At 35.1% G+C, this 17,789-nt stretch overlaps 2 protein-coding genes across 5 annotated transcripts in view; one reads left to right on the forward strand and one right to left on the reverse strand.

Moving 5' to 3' along the window:
* C8H8orf34 (chromosome 8 C8orf34 homolog) overlaps nucleotides 1-17,789 on the forward strand; it is a 481,071-nt gene that overhangs the window by 183,086 nt on the left and 280,196 nt on the right. For all 4 annotated transcript variants that reach the window (XM_024344934.3, XM_009455317.5, XM_009455316.5 and 1 more), the window contains 2 exon segments: nucleotides 2,427-2,599; nucleotides 13,600-13,766. In XM_024344934.3, coding sequence (XP_024200702.2) covers nucleotides 2,427-2,599; nucleotides 13,600-13,766 — 340 coding nt within the window.
* Nucleotides 6,147-6,542, reverse strand: LOC104007636 (small ribosomal subunit protein uS8-like). Its single transcript, XM_054656804.1, has one exon. It carries the CDS (start codon nucleotides 6,537-6,539, stop codon nucleotides 6,147-6,149), a length of 393 nt encoding a protein of 130 aa, XP_054512779.1. The 5' UTR covers nucleotides 6,540-6,542.

Genomic DNA, 17,789 nt, shown 5'->3' on the forward strand with positions numbered 1-17,789 from the left:
TCTCAGAGACCTCATAGCTCACTAAGAATACATCCACACACAACATTTAAGACACAGTGACACACAGCAATTCTATTTTAAAAGCCTGCAAAGCAGAGCCAGTTAAATTGTTTTTGTTATTCTCCAATAAAAGAAGTATAGAAATTGAGAGTATTTAGTGAATTTTATAGCAATCTGATATTTGTTGAATGAAAACAGATATAAAACCCTTGGCTTATATTTTATATGACTTTGTTTTGTAAAGATTGTTGTTTATGATTATTGATTTTCATGGTATTTTATGAAAATATTAGTCCTGAGGGTTTGAAAATTAAAGCAAAACAAATTTTTTAAAAAATGGTCTTTCACCTGGGGGTGGGGGGGAAGAATTTTATGGTTTAACTATGTTATTTACTAATTCATTTGATACAATAGGCTTTACAATTCTTATCATCCCCATTTTATAGTTGGAGAAAATGAAATTCGAGGAATAAGTAACATTGTAAAGTCTCACAGATGGAAAAGTATTCTGAAGTTGTAAATATGTTTATAGATTTTTAAATTCAAAAACATGTCTTCACAGTCATCTGCTTTTAAAAGTAAATACAGATTTAAAATTGAACAGTATTGTTAATTTTAATTTCTGTTCTTCAAATAATATTAAATTGTGGCAGATGCATATGCCCTTCTGATTATTTGAAAACATTCATTTGATTGCATTATTTTACAGCTGAAATCCATTGTAGTGCTTTAATTTTCTGATGTGAGGAATATAAGTATAGAAAGAGTTCATATTACTTGCTAGGTTTTACAAACACTGGTTCTAAAATGTATCTGCTGTATTTTCATGTAGGCTGGATCAATATTAAGATATCTAGTTCCTTTCTGTCACTTGCTATTACTTGAAGAAATGCTCATCAAATACATTCTAAATCATATTTCATGTGTTGCTTTTGGTATTATATTTGTATGTTGATTATATATTATATTGTATGTACTGTAAGATTATATTGTATTATATTCTGTACTGAAATGTAGAATATGTTGTGAAGTCTGAAGACTCAGAACACCATCTGAATTTTTATTTTTTTTTTTTTAATTTTATTTTTATTTTTAAGACGGAGTCTTGCTCTGTCGCCCAGGCTGGTGTGCAGTGGCACGATCTCGGCTCACTGCAAGCTCCACCTCCCAGGTTCACGCCATTCTCCTGCCTCGGCCTCCCGAGTAGCTGGGACTACAGGTGCCCGCCACCATGCCCGGCTAATTTTTTTTTTTAATTTTTATTTTTAGTAGAGACGGGGTTTCACCTTGTTAGCCAGGATGGTCTTGATCTCCTGACCTCGTTATCCGCACACCTCAGCCTCCCAAAGTGCTGGGCTTACAGGCGTGAGCCACCACACCCAGCCCACCTTCTGAATTTTTAAATAATTGTTCAAGACTATTGTAATAGTAAAATTTATCACTAAACATATTTAAGCAAGGCTTATATTTTTCAGCTGAAGAGGCATTAAAAATATATTTTTCTCATTACGTATTTACTGTAGAATATAGAAATGATGTTGCAGTGCAAAAAGAAGAAACTAAAATTACCTGTAGTTCCTTCATTCAGATAAAGGCACTATTAAATTTTGATCTTATTTTACCATTGTTTTCCTCAGCATATCAAGCAGTTCTTTGCCTGTAGCAAGTCTTAATAAATATTAGAGAGTGAAGAAATGAATGAATTAGTGAACAAGAAACGGATATACACTCATATGAATTTTTTGAACAAAAACTAGATTATACTATAAGTATTGCTTTTTAACTTGCCCTTTTTTCACATAACAAAAAATCCCTAGCAATACATGTATTCAGTATTCTACTACAGTAGTATTTTAATAGCTGTATCATATCCGAGTCCATGAAAACAGATTACTAACATTAGTTGAATTAGCATAACATATCTGCCATTGTTATTGCTGTGTTTCGAATTTCTACTGGATCCTGAAATGTCTAAAATGCTTTGCAGTTGGAGGCAATACACCCTTCGAGCCCTATCTCTTCTTGTCCCTATCCCCTGACCCCAACCCAGTTTCTACCTGGGCAATTATTTACTATTTCCCAGCAGTGACACCAAGCTCTCTCCCTATGTGGGCCGCCCTGTTTACAGCACACTCTTCCTTCTGCCTTGAATGCTCAACCCACACCTCTTTCCTGAGAGCACACTTGCAGCCTTCCAAATTCAAAGCAAAGATTTCACTCCTGGGTCCTTTATCACAGTGACCTTAGGAATTAGCATAAATCACTAGAACAAGCTATCTAGTAGAGTTGGAGGAAACTGAAGTTTTGTATCAATTCAGAAAGACAAAAAGCATTTTACAGTCAAATATCTAGGCAACTTTATTTCCCTGTTGTCCTGTTAATAAGAAAAAGCCATCTAAGACAGCATATTCTTTTCTTCTCTTCAGGAAACAGTGACATTTAATTCTTCTCTTCTGAGGCCCCGTGTGATTGGAGAATGGATTGGTAGAGAAGAAAACGATGCTGATCCCCTAGCCGCTGAAATGCTACAGCCTCCAATTCCAAGAAGCAAAAATGACCAATGGGAAAGTGAAGATAGTAGCTCTAGCCCTGCAGGAAGGTGAGATGAGCTGTCTGCTGAGATTCTATATTACTAGTCATTAAAAGGTAAAGGGAAAATAAACCCAAGTTCATGGTTTTTATGAAATCCGTTTTAGTAATTTTTTATAGAAAATTATGTTAGTCTATACATAGGATAAAAACATCAATTGCTGTCTCTTAAAATGAGAGTTTCAGACCTGCTTTGGAGTTTTGGTGTTGATTTCTTTTCTTCAAATCTAGATCACCATATCTTTGCTACTAAAACCAAATAGAGAATTAATTTCAAGATATGCTGCCAGTCAAGACCTACTATAATATTGGACAGAGAGTGACTGGCTGTTAAGAATTGGAGAGGAGGGACTTCTGATGTACCAGAAAGATATTGTTAATCATCAGGGATAATAAAATTATTAAATGTATAATAGACCATAGGAGGCAAAGTTAATATTGACCATAAAGAGAGAGAAGCCTTAGTTAGAACCATTTTAGAGTTGATAACTATGATTGAATATATTTATTAACATATATATTCTTTGTTTAATTTTTGAAACTGCTATTATTTGTAAATGTGAAAGTCCATACTTTGATTTTACTCAGACCCCTAATGCTCAAAATGGTGGCAGGAGATTTACTTTACGTGCCCATGTGCTGGTAATAGTGAATTAATGTTGAAATGTCCAGATCTTATTTATTGGAAAAACTATATTCAGAGTAATTTTTTTTTGTAATACCAGTTGCAATGAGTAAAACTCAAAACAAAAATGAAAATTTCTGCAAAGTATCTGGGGTGAAAAATACCATGGGAGGCATGGCTTAGACAAGATTGCAAAAACAAATATTCATGAATGGAAATGTGACAGGAGTTTAAGCTTTCTGTGAGTGTTACCAGCTGCCCGTCACAGAAGAGTTTTTCCTGTGCATAGCATAGCCACAGTAACTTGGCATTTTCTATGTTAAATTTAGCAGCAACCAATAACTATTCTTTCTCAAGGAGAAAATTGTATTTTCTACAATGTAATAGCTTTCAGGGGTTCTTTGCAGTGACTTATCACTTGGCTGGAGGGAAGGAAATTCAGAATACTCATTAATGTGCTTCAGGCCTATAGAAAATTGATTCTATTTCCATGAGAAATAACTTTTAAATTATTTAAATAGTTGAAGTGTCCTGTGTGAGGAGAGGAAAACCATTTGTAAAGATCCATTTACCTTCTTTGTGAAATGCCAGATCAATTTCATCTGTCAATGAGGGTAATTTTTTTAATACCAGGCTTATAAAACCTACTAGACTTTTATCTTTATTCATTGGTAGATCTTTAGTTCTTAAATGTGAAATAGAGAAATGTCAACTTTCATTGTACTTTCATTTAGTCATAATGATAATCAGAACTATTTATCTCAAGTGTCAGTGAGTCTATTTTCTTCCTAGCTTCAGTGAGCTCTTATTCCCGCCTGAATACTCAATAACGGAGAACCTTTTCTCTAATCCTAGCGGACTCCCTTATCTAGAAAACTCAGTCCATGAACCTGTCTCTTAAATGTTTGTCTTATTTTTTTTCAGCTTTATTTTGCTCTGTCTTTAAATTATAAATTGAGGTATTACACTGTGACAAGAAAGAGCTGGTGAAATTCTGCCCAGGTGCCCCCATTAGAGTAGAAAGAATACATGCATATCTGAATTAAATTTCAGGAACAGCAGTAAACCATGGGCTAGAAACTATATTTTCTCCATCTTCTAATACAAAATAGGATTTTTGATTTTATACCAGCAACTCACACAGCATTAGATTTGATGTGGATCAAGCAGAAAGGGTTGGAGAAAATTTTTTAATGGCTCCAGAGTCCGTAACTATAGTATTAGCTTTTACCCTTAAATAGAAATGAACCTGTACTATACTTTAATGACCAACTGACAAAATCATATGCTAGACTCCTGAAAGAGAAAACTTAATTTTCAAGCATGACTCCATCCATTTTTCACCTCACCCTCTCCACTGGGGCTGGCACATTTTTGTTGTCATTTGACATCTGTTACATGAGTGACAAAGGCACAGGCTGACGCTAGGCATCTGCTAAATAAAGCTTATTGACGAGAAGAACCATTTATAGTCTTATCTTTATTTCTTGCAGCCTTTCCTATCTCAATTTTTCTCTATTGTGCATTAAGTCTTACTCAAATGGCTACTACAACACTCCATCTTTGTTACATAGCCAGCTTTCCTTTTCATGCAGAATAATAGATACATGATAGGCTAGAGTTTCACCATTAGATTAGAGGGAATTAAATAAATGGCATAATAAACCTTGAGAGTCTTATGCGTAGAAGCTTACCCCCTTTTTTAATGATGTACTGTATGTGATCTTCTTTCCGTAGGTTCCCCAAATATGACATTGTATGAAGAGGTTAACAAGTATGTTACAAATAGCTTGATACAAATGACACCTGAAGCATTAAGTGCTGGTTAGAAAAGAAACTGTGAGGGTGATAAATGGAAACTAGCAGACTAAGACGAGAGATACTAACATGGAGTCCTGCCACATCCTTCTTAGATTCTCAAAGCAGTTCAGAATTAAGAGTGCTTAAGAAAGAAATTAAAGCGTTTGAGTAAGAAAAGTGGGAGGAATTCACCGAACAGACAGGTGAATGTGTTGGGAAATGATTGAAGTCTTTCTGTGAGTGTCAAATCCTACCAATTGGTATCAATTGCTATGACTTGCCTAGCTATTTAGTGGGAAAACATATACATTCATTGCACATTTAGAGTTATTAAAAATAATCCCACATTTATAATATAAATGTAAACAAAAATTGAATTTAATAAGCCTATATAATCTTATTTTAAGCCATTTTAATTAAACTTTGCAATAGCTGAGTAATGGATTTTCTAAAATTACTTATTAAATTGTAATGTGAATTTGTAAATACGCTCATTAAGCCTTGAAGCCTAATGAAGTTCCTCTAAAGCTGAATCACCTTATTAAAACAAAAATAATATCCATAAATACTGTAGATCTGGTGAATTGGCTTTATTTCTTAAGTGAACACTGTTGTTAGATTGAAAATAGGTCACAAAATAAAGAGAAAATTTTATAATTTAGAAATGTGTATGAAATATTAAAATAAAAGCTAAATTCACTTCCCATTAGGAAGTTTTCTTTCCATTAAAGCTCATAATTGCTTCTAACATACCTGTGAATAAAACCTGGAAATGGTCCCCTTCCTCTTAGAATTTTTTCTATTGGCAGAAAGAGACAAGCAGTAAACAAGTGAATATACAAATATATGCCATAAATTCAAGTAGTGATAGGTATGATGGAAAATAAATCAAATTTAGTAATTTAGAAATAATCGAACATGGAAATTTTAAGCATAAATAATTGTAATTGGTTAATATGTAATCTGCCCAAGAAATCAAAGAACAGAAGCCTTGAAATATCTAAAACACACAAAAATTATACCTCATAACTTATAAATTTCTTAATTTCTTTTTTAGTACAAGTTCAATCCAAAACAAGTTTCTTTTTGGTTTCCCTCTGAGGCATTTTATTTGTAAGTATGTATTACATCCCTAGAAAAAGAATCCCAGGATTTTCCCTCCTGTGTGTCTTCGTCTTACTTCTTTGTGGTCCATGATGCCAGCTGAGGTTGTCAGTACAATGAAACCGAACTGGTCAGATGGGAGCAGATTATGCTGCCATTTTTCTAGATCTTTGAGTTGCACATGAAACCTGGGGCTGATCACTCCATATTTGTTTAGCCTGCCTGTGAGGTTCACAACAATCTTCCCAGCTCTGTGATCATCAATGATTTCAGATTCACCAGTGTAGCCATGCTTCATCATCACAGTGAGAAACAGGATGATAACTCTGGAGCATGGCTTGATAAGAACCTGGTGTTTATCTCTCTTTTTAGCATTGTGGATGCTCCTGAGAATATCAACCAAGACATTCATGTGCACCATTGTGGCAGCATGGAAAGATGGCAGCTGAAAGAGACACATTTCTTTCTTTCTTTTTTTTTTGAGACAGAGTCTCACTCTGTCACCCAGGCTGGAGTGCAGTGGTGTTATCTTGGCTCACTGCAGACTCTCCCTCCCAGTTCAAGTGAGCCTCCCACCTTAGCCTCCTGAGAAGCTGGGACTACAGGTGTGCCCCACCATGCCCAGCTAATTTCTTTTAAATTTTTTGTAGAGATGGGGTTTCACTATGTTGCCCAGGCAGGTCTTGTATTCCTGGATTCAAGCAATCCACCCATCTTGGCCCCAAAGTGCTGGGATTACAGGTATGAGCCACCATGCCTGTTTAAGATAAATTTCTTTTTAAAGCCAAAAGAGCATACATTTAATTTCAGATCATTGATGAAATCATTTGGACAGGTTGAAAGTTTTCTTTTTATTTATTTAGTATTCATTTGCTTATGTTAATACCAGGTAATGTGCTAGATACTGGATAAGACTGACATGACAAAAAATCCTAGAATCAAAGAATTGCTTAAAAGTGGAGGAGAATGATTTTTAAAAAGTTTTATTTCTGCTCAGTTCACACAGTACTAGGTATATGACAAGCACTTAAGTGTCTGCTAAACTGATTCTAAAACATCATATTTATATATTCTTAAAAATAGCTCTTAACGCATAAAAATCTATATGCAACAATTGAGTGTGAAACTTTTCATGACCTCTTCAACTTCCAAGGCCTTAGTGCAAAGGGCACCCTTTAATTAATGACTGGAGTCAAAAAAAAAAAAAAAAAGGACACAGGTTCAGCCTACAAGACTGTGAGGGTGAACTCAACAAGCTTAGGAGATAGTCCAAGAAATCATCCAATTTTTCACCAAAAAGAACGCATGGAATCAGATCAAACTAAATGTTTACCAACCTATGCTCAGAAAGAAAGCGTGAAACTAAACGGAGCAAGCTCAGGCCCACGAGTGAGACAGGAGTCAGGAGGAGGAGGGCCAGTGGTCAGAATGAAGGCTCAGGAGGCTCCACCTGCTCAGGCAGGCCCACAGGGGAGGTTCTGTGGGGTGACCTCTTTAAACTGTTCCTTTCCATTTGATCCTGGTTTAGAAATCACTCTTTTAAACCAAAGCAAAATGGATTCCTTGAGTATATGAACACCAAATTGAAATATTAACTGCTAGTCTTTCTCATCAGGCCTCTTTTTGTACACTTTCTCTTGATGTGGGATATTATGGCTCAAGAGGAGGCGTTCACATATCCAGGATGCCCCCCTTGTGTTCTTTGAACACATAATGATATTAATTACCACTTAGAGGCTGCTCTATGTGCTTTGCATATTTTAACCCATTTCATCCTTATGAAAACACTATTATTCAGAAATGAGAGGACCGGCGCAGTGGCTCATGCCTGTAAGCGCTTTGGGAGGCCAAGGCAGGCGGATCACGAGGTCAGGAGGTCGAAACCATCCTGGCTAACACGGTGAAACCCCGTCTCTACTAAAAATACAAAAAATTAGCCGGGTGTGGTGGTGGGCGCCTGTAGTCCCAGCTACTCAGGAGGCTGAGGCAGGAGAATGGCGTGAACCCGGGAGGTGGAGCTTGCAGTGAGCTGAGATTGTGCCACTGCACTCCAGGCTGGGTGACAGAGCAAGAGTCCGTCTCAAAAAAATAAAAAATAAAAAATAAATGAGGAAACTAAGTCCCAGAGTGGCTACATCCCCATCCCAAGATTGATAGCCGTTAGGTCACTGAGCTAGGCTGCCTTGCTTCAAATTCTGTGCATTTAAATCCTTTGCTCTACAGTCTCTCTTCAGAAAGCTGTTCTAAGAATCCTGTTATTAAGCTTTAGGTTCAAATCTGGGAAAGAGGGGCCTCAGAACCCTAAGTGCTCTTAGAAAAACCCCTCTTGTTCTGATCTCACTCAACACCATCTGTATGAACACTCCTGCATCCCTGCAGCAGGCAGCTATTTTTTCTTAATGGTTGTAGGATCCACAGGCTGTGGGGCTGGAGAAAAGGGTGGTGTCATCCTTTATCGTCTGCTGCTTCCAGATCTTGCTGTCTCCTCCCTGAAACAATCCCCAGTTCTGCATCTTGTTCTGAATTTCCCAGTGTGTTAATTTCCCACACCATCTTCTAGCAGTAATTTGCTAACTGCCAGCCATTCCCCTTTCTCTGAACATTCAAATGTCCGGCTCCTGTAACTCTCCCCAGTAGCTTTGCTGCATTGGTTAAGTCAGCGTCAACATCATCGGTGATCCTTCCCCAAACCTGGCCTCTCACTTTCTTTACCTACTCTTCGCCATGTATCTTGAATTCCACCCTACCTCCCCATCACTCCCTCTGTCATATCCTAGACCTTCTCATTCTCATTATCTGCAAATCCATGATGTCAATTTCAGGCATCTCACTTTCTGACTACCACCTGTCGTCTTTCTAGTTTATTGCCTCTGACACTCAGCTTTAACTGGGACCCCAAAAACACTGAGACTGCCAAAGTTTTCTTGTTTCTCACCCACCTTGTTCTTAATTTTTCTCCTTAGTCAGGTTTATCTCTGCCCCATCATGGTAATTTGTCCCTTGGATATGCCCTCAAGTCTTCTGCTCCTCTTTTCCTGTTTTACTCTCCTGGAAAAACTCTACCATGTTTACATCTAATTGTTTCCCTATTCTGTGGCTGAACCAACCTAGGCTAGAGAAGGACACATGGCCGCACTGGCCAGTGTCACTGAATTCACGACCACCAAACTCCAGGGGCACACTGGTGCTACCTGGCGATGCAGCTGCACCTGCCTCTGCCATTCACATATTCACTCTCCTCAATGATGACTTCACATTTTTCCTGCTCTCCCCCAATCTCCAACACTTTTCCCCATCATCCTTATTCTTAACTAATGACTCTGTTTCCCGTTTCAAAGAGAAAATAGCTGCAGTCATAAAGAAAACCTCCATAAGTTTCCTCCAGCAGACCCTCTGTGCACCTGGCTTATCTGTGCTCAGGTTTTCTGCTCTTCCCTGTGGCTATGGGTGAGTCACTCATGCTCGGCCTAGGGCAAGCTCCTCCACTCAGCGCTAGGTCCTTACTCTAAATCACCCATGTAAGCTCATCACTTCTCTTCATTCCCTGCACCATTCCTTTCTCCTAGCTCATTCCCCTCAGCATGAAAGTATGATGGAACTTCTCTCTAAAAAGTGAAGCCTCCCTGGCCCCAGCAATTAATTGTTCTCTGTCTTTCATTCAATTTACAAAGAAGCTCCTCAAAGTAGTTTACTTGTGTGCACTGACCCCTCATTTTGCAATCTTTTCCAAATAGAATGTTATTCCCACCACCTATTGAAAGCAACCTTGTCAATGTCACAGGACGACCTCTTGTCCAAGTTACCCAGTGTCAGTCAAATGACCTCTGCCTTCTGAAATTCCAACCTCAAGTCTCAGCCCCCATCTTACTTGACCAAACAGCAGTGTTTAAGATTTCATCTCTCAGTTATTTATTCAAATATTTTCCTCGCAATCCTTATCTGTAATTGTGAAATTCAAAATTCTCTGACAACGAAAGTTGTTTTCATAATTCATTATAGCGAAATCTGATCTGAACCCTGCAGATTCCTTATTTATCCCACTCAGTGGGAATGCTGATACATAATGATGTAGAAATACTGAAGTATTTGATAACAGGGTGAGGCCACAGACCCTCTGGAATGTATTATATAATATAGAGTTTATGCAACAGAACACATCCAGCCCCAAGGATTCTAGAAAAACAGTTATGGACCTGGAATAAAATTCTAAGTTTATAATTGGTTAGATACACTCTTTTTCTGTAAGTAGGCATGTTTTGATGATATGTTTGCCTTTTAGAAATAATTATGTTTTATAAACTGACATTTGATTTATGCTTATTCATATAACATTTCAAGATACAGTATATATTAATTTTGCATAAAATATTTAATATCTAACCATCCTATATATATATTTCAGTACATAGTAAGCACAAGCAGTAGTCAGAATGTACATATAACATCTGCTTCAAACAGTTATACTTTGTGAATTATTATTTAACTCCTAAGGGGGAAAATTGCCTTAAAGCCGTAACTGTCTTTTTACATGAAAACATAAAATATATTTGGTAAGCATAGAATATTATAAAGTATAATATTCTATTACATTTTGTTAAATTTACAATATAAAATTTAAAGTTATGAAGGAAAATTTAATTGATTTATTAAACAGACCTAAGTAGAGCTATTTGCCAGGCACTGTTCTACATTTATTAACCCTTTTTAATAGTCCAACCACTGGATTATTAAATATATTGGAAGTACTACAGTAAGCTGCATTATGGATAACAAAACTGAGGAAAAGAAAGAAGTAACTTGCCCCAAATTATTCATCTTGTAAATAAACTATGTTCAATTGTCATTCAAAGCAGTATCTATATCCCTTCTAGTAGTCAAAATCAAAAGCGAATGGGGCTAAAATAATACATGAATATTGTTATTTTAAATGAATTTAATTTAGATAAAATAATTTAGGTGTTAATTCAGCTTAACATGTTAGATCTATCAACTAAGAAATCCAAATTAAAATTTTGTTTTGATTGGTTTTGTTTACTTCTCAATGAATAAAGTTGGTCAAGGAAGACTTTAACATTGTTACATTGTTTCTCAGTTTAGAAGACACATAATGCAATGATGCAGAGGACAGATGCCATGGCAAGAGACTGAAGCTAAATAAACTTCTTCCTTCCATTTTCAAGTGAATATTTATGTTTTATTTCCACTATTAAAGAGTAAACATGATTTTCTTTAAGTATTTGGAATGATATCGAGGGTTAGTCAAATTACAAAATTACTTAAAAAGGGGTGCATTTTTACGACATCTTAGCAACAATCCTATTTCTGTTGGGAACCTAAGTTGGGATAGAAGATAAAATTAAAATAAATATTGCCAACATGTGTATGTTTTCATATATTTGTTCTTATTTTTTCCCTCACCTTTTTACTTTTAAAAGTTTCAAACCACAGAATATTTAAAAGTAGTAATATCAAGATCCACATACCCTCCCCCTGTATTCACCAATGAACATTTTACCATCTTTATCTATGACCTATTATCTATATATCTATCATATATCATATTCTATTTTTTGCTGAACCATCTGAAAATAAATTACAGATTTTATAAAATGTTAATTCTGTTATTCTTCAGCGTGTATTTCTTAGGAATAAAGATATTTTCTTATGTACCCATAATATAATCATCATATCAAACCAATCCCACCATAAAGTTATCTAATGTAGAGTCCACTTTTAAATTTCTTCAATTTTTCCAGTAAAGTCCTTTATGGATTTTTGTATACTTGTTTATTTATTTTTTATCTAGCATCTAATAAAGGATCATGTGTGGAATCTAGTTGTCAAATCTTTTTAGTCTTCTATAATCTACAACAGTCCTCTGCCTTTTGTTTCTTTTTTATGACATTTACATTCTTGAAGACTATGGGCCAGTTATCTTGAAAAATTTCCCCCAATCCGCGTTTGTCTGATTGTTCTCTGATTAAATTCAGATTAGACATTTTTGGAAAAAAATTCTACATAGTTGATGGGATGTACTTTCTTATTATATCATATTAGGAAGTATATAATGTCAATTTGTCCAGTATTATTGGTGATGCTAAGTTTGATCACTTGGTTAAGGTGATGTCCACCAGATTTTTCCAGTGTAAAGGTATCAGTTGCCCTTTCTAATTAACAAGTCGTGTCACTTCTGCTTGGACAAGATGGCACAGACTAATTACTTTCTGCTGTCCCTCACTACATACCCCTATAAACCCTGAAATAAAGCAAGAGGAACCAAAAGAGAACTGTGAAAAGGGTAAATAGGAAGGTGGAATGGTTAGGAACCTGAGGGCTGGAGGAACAGCTTAGCAGCAGGGCTCCTTGCAATTCCACACTTAACAGAATAAGGAGCATTTCTTCGCTCCCAAAGTAGCAAGAGAAGGTGGCCCATGTAGGTTATTTCTTCCCCTGATTGAACAGTAGCTATACCAACAACACCAAGAGAAGCCAGAGACATAGGCCAGGGGAATTGACGATTCTCACTGGCAATACATGGTTAGGGGACATGCTTTCCTTCCCTGCCAGACTTGAGACTCCCTTTCTCCACTAAAGTTGCTAGGAGAGCTGAGTGGCGACAATGAATCTACCTCAGAGGCAAGAAAGAATCTACTTCAAAACATCAGGAAGGAACACAGAAAAACAGAAAGAGCAGAAATATGGGTATATACAATGGACTATCCTCACGAGCTTTAGAAATGCTATTTAACTATTGAAACAGAAGTTATAGCACCATCTGATACTGAATAATATTTAAAAGTAGGGAAACTAAACGGTCCAAAATGGAAGTAAGGTATCTATACTTTACTCCAAGTGGTAAATGTTGATATTAATAAAACAGTCTGCTGAATGTGGTACAATATACATATACATATTGTAACAGGAAGATCAGTCACTAATAAAACTATACAAAGAGATAGACTCAAAAGCACTATAAATAAAAGCAAGACAATTCAATGAGGGAGAGAATAGTCTTTTTAAAAAGTGACGTTCAGACGACTATATACACATATGCAAAAAAATTAAAGTCGAGTATTTTAAAACATCTTAATGTAATATTTAAAAATATTTATTCCATCGAATGTGTTTTCCTTAACATGAATTTGCTTTGTAAATCAGGGACTAATAATCTGGACTTTCTAGCTCTTCTTTAAAAATCAGAAAATTCATCGAGTAGACTTTAATTTCCACATGGCAACAATAGGTAGGAGTAAATTAGCACCTTCCCTCTTAAGTGAGCCAAATTTCAGTTTCCCCATACTCACTTGGGAATTCCTTAGTGAGGTACGGATGGGTGTCCAAGAAAGATGATATTTCCATTATCCTTGGGGAAAACTTTAGTAACATGTCCACATACGTGTGTAATAAAATAACCAAATGGAAATTTATCTGTAGATTTTCTTTACTTATCACAGCTAATTAACATTTAAATATTTCTTCAGCTTAAAGATGGAGCCTAAGAACAAAGGATTAAAACAGCAGCAACAGCAACATAAGAAACTCCTGGCCGCAATGCTCTCTCAAGATTCTTTTGAGTCCATCCACAGCCCTACCCCATCTGTAACAGAAGAAGATATTGATAATGAAGATGATGCAATGGAATTGCTGGGTAATTTTAAAAATTAATAATTTCTCATTTTCTTCTTTGACATTGTAAAAAAAAACGTGTGGTGATTAAGAGATTTTAAAAGTTTTGAATAGCCTTGTCTTAGGGAAAAGAAACCATTTAGTACATATTTTATTTACATTAGACTCACATAAAGTTGCATGTAAGAACTAAATTGAAATACCCTAAGCATATGAATATTTATTAGACTGTATTTTGTGCTTTGTGTATGCTGCACTTTACCTTCTGACTACGTAATGAAGCGTTATTCTGTGTGCAACTGTGATCAAAATTCAAGTCTGTCTGCTTTATTCTCTGATAATAATTGCCTTGTTTACATCTATTGTCTATAAAATATACCCAAAGTACATATTTCAGCCCTCACTCCAAAATGTCTACCTTTTATTTTGAGGATGCTTTAGAAAAATAGAATAAAGTTGAAAGGGGCAGATAGTAAATTCAGGTTTTATGTTTTCCGTAAATGACGGGAAAGTTTGCAGAGATTTCAAAGTTTCTTCAGGCCTGTTACTTTCATGAAACCTTATTAATCTTGTATATGTAGGATATCTTTTTATATTTTTTAATGTAGTATATGTATGTTTTTGCTTCATCAGAAATCTCTTCATATAAATTTTTAAACTGAACTTCTCTTTGGAACATCATTTTTCTGAAGAAAGAAAATGAAATGTTATTTCAGAGTGATCCACATATAAAACAATGAGTTTTGAAGTCAGTGGTATCAATTATTCTGTTAAAAATAAAGAGTATGATTTTCAAATACTTTATAACAATATGCTGTTGTATTTTATTTAGAAAGAGAATAAATAATATAATTATTTGAAAGCCTTAAACACGTTTTACATATAGAATATGGAATCTCAGAAAAATATAGGCCATTTTCTGAAGTTTTTGTTAAAAATGAGATTCCTTGGTTTTAAGTGTTTATGGCAGTAAAATACTATCATTATAAAAAATGATATATTGCTTATCATTTTTGCATAGGCCTACAAAGGTGTTATTTGGTCAATGGTGACAGGTTTGAAAGATGTTTTCTGATGCTGTAAAAACTGCATTCATGCTAGCATTAAGGAGATTGTATCATGGCGTTTTCATTACATGCTGTTGGTCCCTTCCAATTGGGTCTTTTCCTCACCTCCAAATCATTAACATGGCAGACGTGCCCTATGTGGCAGTGGTAGCTTCATTCAACAAACATTTACTGAGCACTTACTCTATGCTAAGCACTTGGCTGGGGTCTGGGAACATAAAAATAAAATCATTGTGATCTGTGTTTGAAGGAATTTTACGTTGTAATGTTCAAGATACAATACGTCACTACCTGTGCTACCTGCGCTAATTGGATGAAGCACACAGTTGTGTATAGGGGTTACACCTAAAGCAGAGGTAAGGGACAGTGACCCAGGAATGTTTCCTAGAGAAGCCGATTCCTCTGGCTAGTCCTGAAAAGCAAATAGATGTAAGCTCAGCAGGTGGGGTGTGGTCATTGTAGGTTTGCTCACATAGGTATGGGCTGTTTTGTGATTGTGCTTCATAACTACACCTGTAAAGGGTTCCTCTGCTTTGGACAGTAACAGGGAAGGGGCAAGTGAGATCCAGGGTTTCTTTCAGGAGATGCAGTTGTCCACTCCATGCTGGTACTCCCTAGATCTCAGCTGCCCTGACTGAAGGTTCTAGTCTCCCAAGCTGAAGACCGAGGATTGAGTCTTGGAGACTATCTAATGATGAGCAATTAATAACTAGTCCTCATTAATTCTTTTTTTAGACATTTTAGCCTGTGGTCTGAGCAAGTTTAATAATAAGAGATAGTTGAAGGTTTGGACTTTCTTCATGTAAATCCACATATCTCAGCACAGGTGGCAAGCAGTGTAATAATGTTGGTCTCTAGGTCATGAGATTATCCTCTTATAGCTTGGAATGTTACAAGTCCACTGGACTTTCCCTTAAAATAATGCCATATTCAATTTCTTGTTTTTGAAATGGATTCCAGCAAAATGTATGTGATTGTGTCTATTTCAGAAAAATACAAATGCTAAGTTCTTGGAAATTTATGTGAAATCTAATTTTATAGAGTTTATATAGAATCATTGTAAGATGCAATAGAGACATCTGGTATTTAAAATCTTTTTGAATCTACATTTTGTAGATGAGTGTGCTATAGCTTATGTGTTTGTAAATGTTTAACTTGTCTTTGTTATCTATACCAAGATATAACTTGCTGAAAAATATTTATTATGCATGGAAAGCACTCTGTAAACCTTGTGAAGTGATAAATAAGTGAAAGGTATAATTGTTAGTTGACATTAATATAAAAAAGGATTATTCTTCAATAAAATTGGTTGATTTGAAGGGAAAAAATCCTTTTAGTTGAACTAGTAGAAGTTAGTAATAACTATTGACTCTTGTTTTGTTTATTAAGGAAACTAGCATTGTTAATATATACTGATTAATATTTAATTATTCACAGTTGTTTAATTATATATTTGTGGATTTCTTTTCTAAATGTTTTAGGCATATGAAAATATTATAGTACAACACCTGTAATTTTTAAGTAGATCAAATATTTTCTGTAAGATTGCTTTAAATGCTCCTTATAAATTCACATTGCAAAAGTAACTTAATATGGAATTAACACTTGTCAGATAATAAAACAGCCAAACTTGTGAATTTTTAAGATATAATCATTTTAAGCACCTCTGAAATTGGTGCTGTAATTATAGAAGATATTGAGTAAAGTTGAGTAAAGTATCTGCCAAGTCATCTCATGCTCAAATATGAGATATTTTCAAATATTTTAGTACAAATATTTTAGTAATCATTCTGGCAATTAATGACCACTATGAAAAAAAGGTTATAGAAAATCTTCACATATTTTTTAAAATTAATAAAATAAATAATTTTCAAAAATGGAATGACAAGTTACAATGGTAGAATGAGAGATTTATTGCTGGGCATAGTGGCTTAAGCCTGTAATACCAGCACTTTGGGAGGCTGAGGTGGGTGGATTGCTTGAGCCCAGGAATTTGAGACCAGCCTGGGAAACACGACGAAACATCGTCTCTACAAAAAATACTTATATTAGTCGAGTGTGGTCGCATGCACCTATAGTCCCAGCTACTGGACTGAGTCTGGAAGGTTGAGTCTGCAGTGAGCTGTGGTCATGCCACTGTAGTCCAGCCTGGGTGACAGAGGGAGACCCTATCTCAAAAAAAAAAAAAAAAAAAAAAAAGAAGAGAAAGAAAAGATCTATAAAAATCCCTGTATATTTTACTACATTAATTATCAGAGAACATTTGAGGAACTTCATTAGTTTAAAAGATATTTCACCTTGGAAACATGTGCCCATTTTTCTTACATTAGATGCATTTTCATCTTATTCTTGTTGAAAGGCGAGTTTCAGTCATGTTTTTGATTATTCTCTTTATGATTGATATTCATTTAAAAATATCAGTATTATTTGAAAGATATAACTACTTTTCTTATACATTCTAATATGGGTATTACTATCCCATACAATTTGTAAAAGTTTATAAAAAATTTATTAAGCTTTCTCAGAATTGATGATGAGGCAAGTATATAAAAATCAAATTCCAAAGATGCTAAAAAGGAAAACAGTATTAATTATGTTTTATACTTTTTGGTCTTAGCCTATAATTATATAAAATCCAAAATCAAAAGTAAAATTACATTGCAACAAGGTGATTGCAAGTACATTTTATCTGTTTTAAAATGAATAATCAAGAACAAGTGTAATTATACTGGGATTCTTTGCTGAATATAGTCATTGAGTTTCTATTACCTCAATATGTTACCAAATTTTGTAAAATAAAAAACAATTTACTAGAAGGAGTTAATACATTAAGGTGATCATTTGACACTTTTTTCTTATATTCTGATCAACCTTTATAAAGTAAATATTCACTATTTCTTCTGTTTTTTAAATTGGAGGCTTCTTAAAGAAGAATGTGCCCACATTGGCAAAATAAGAACAAGCGTTTTGCCTAATGA

This window comes from Pan troglodytes, chromosome 7 (assembly GCF_028858775.2).
Source record: "Pan troglodytes isolate AG18354 chromosome 7, NHGRI_mPanTro3-v2.0_pri, whole genome shotgun sequence".
Classification (NCBI taxonomy): domain Eukaryota; kingdom Metazoa; phylum Chordata; class Mammalia; order Primates; family Hominidae; genus Pan; species Pan troglodytes.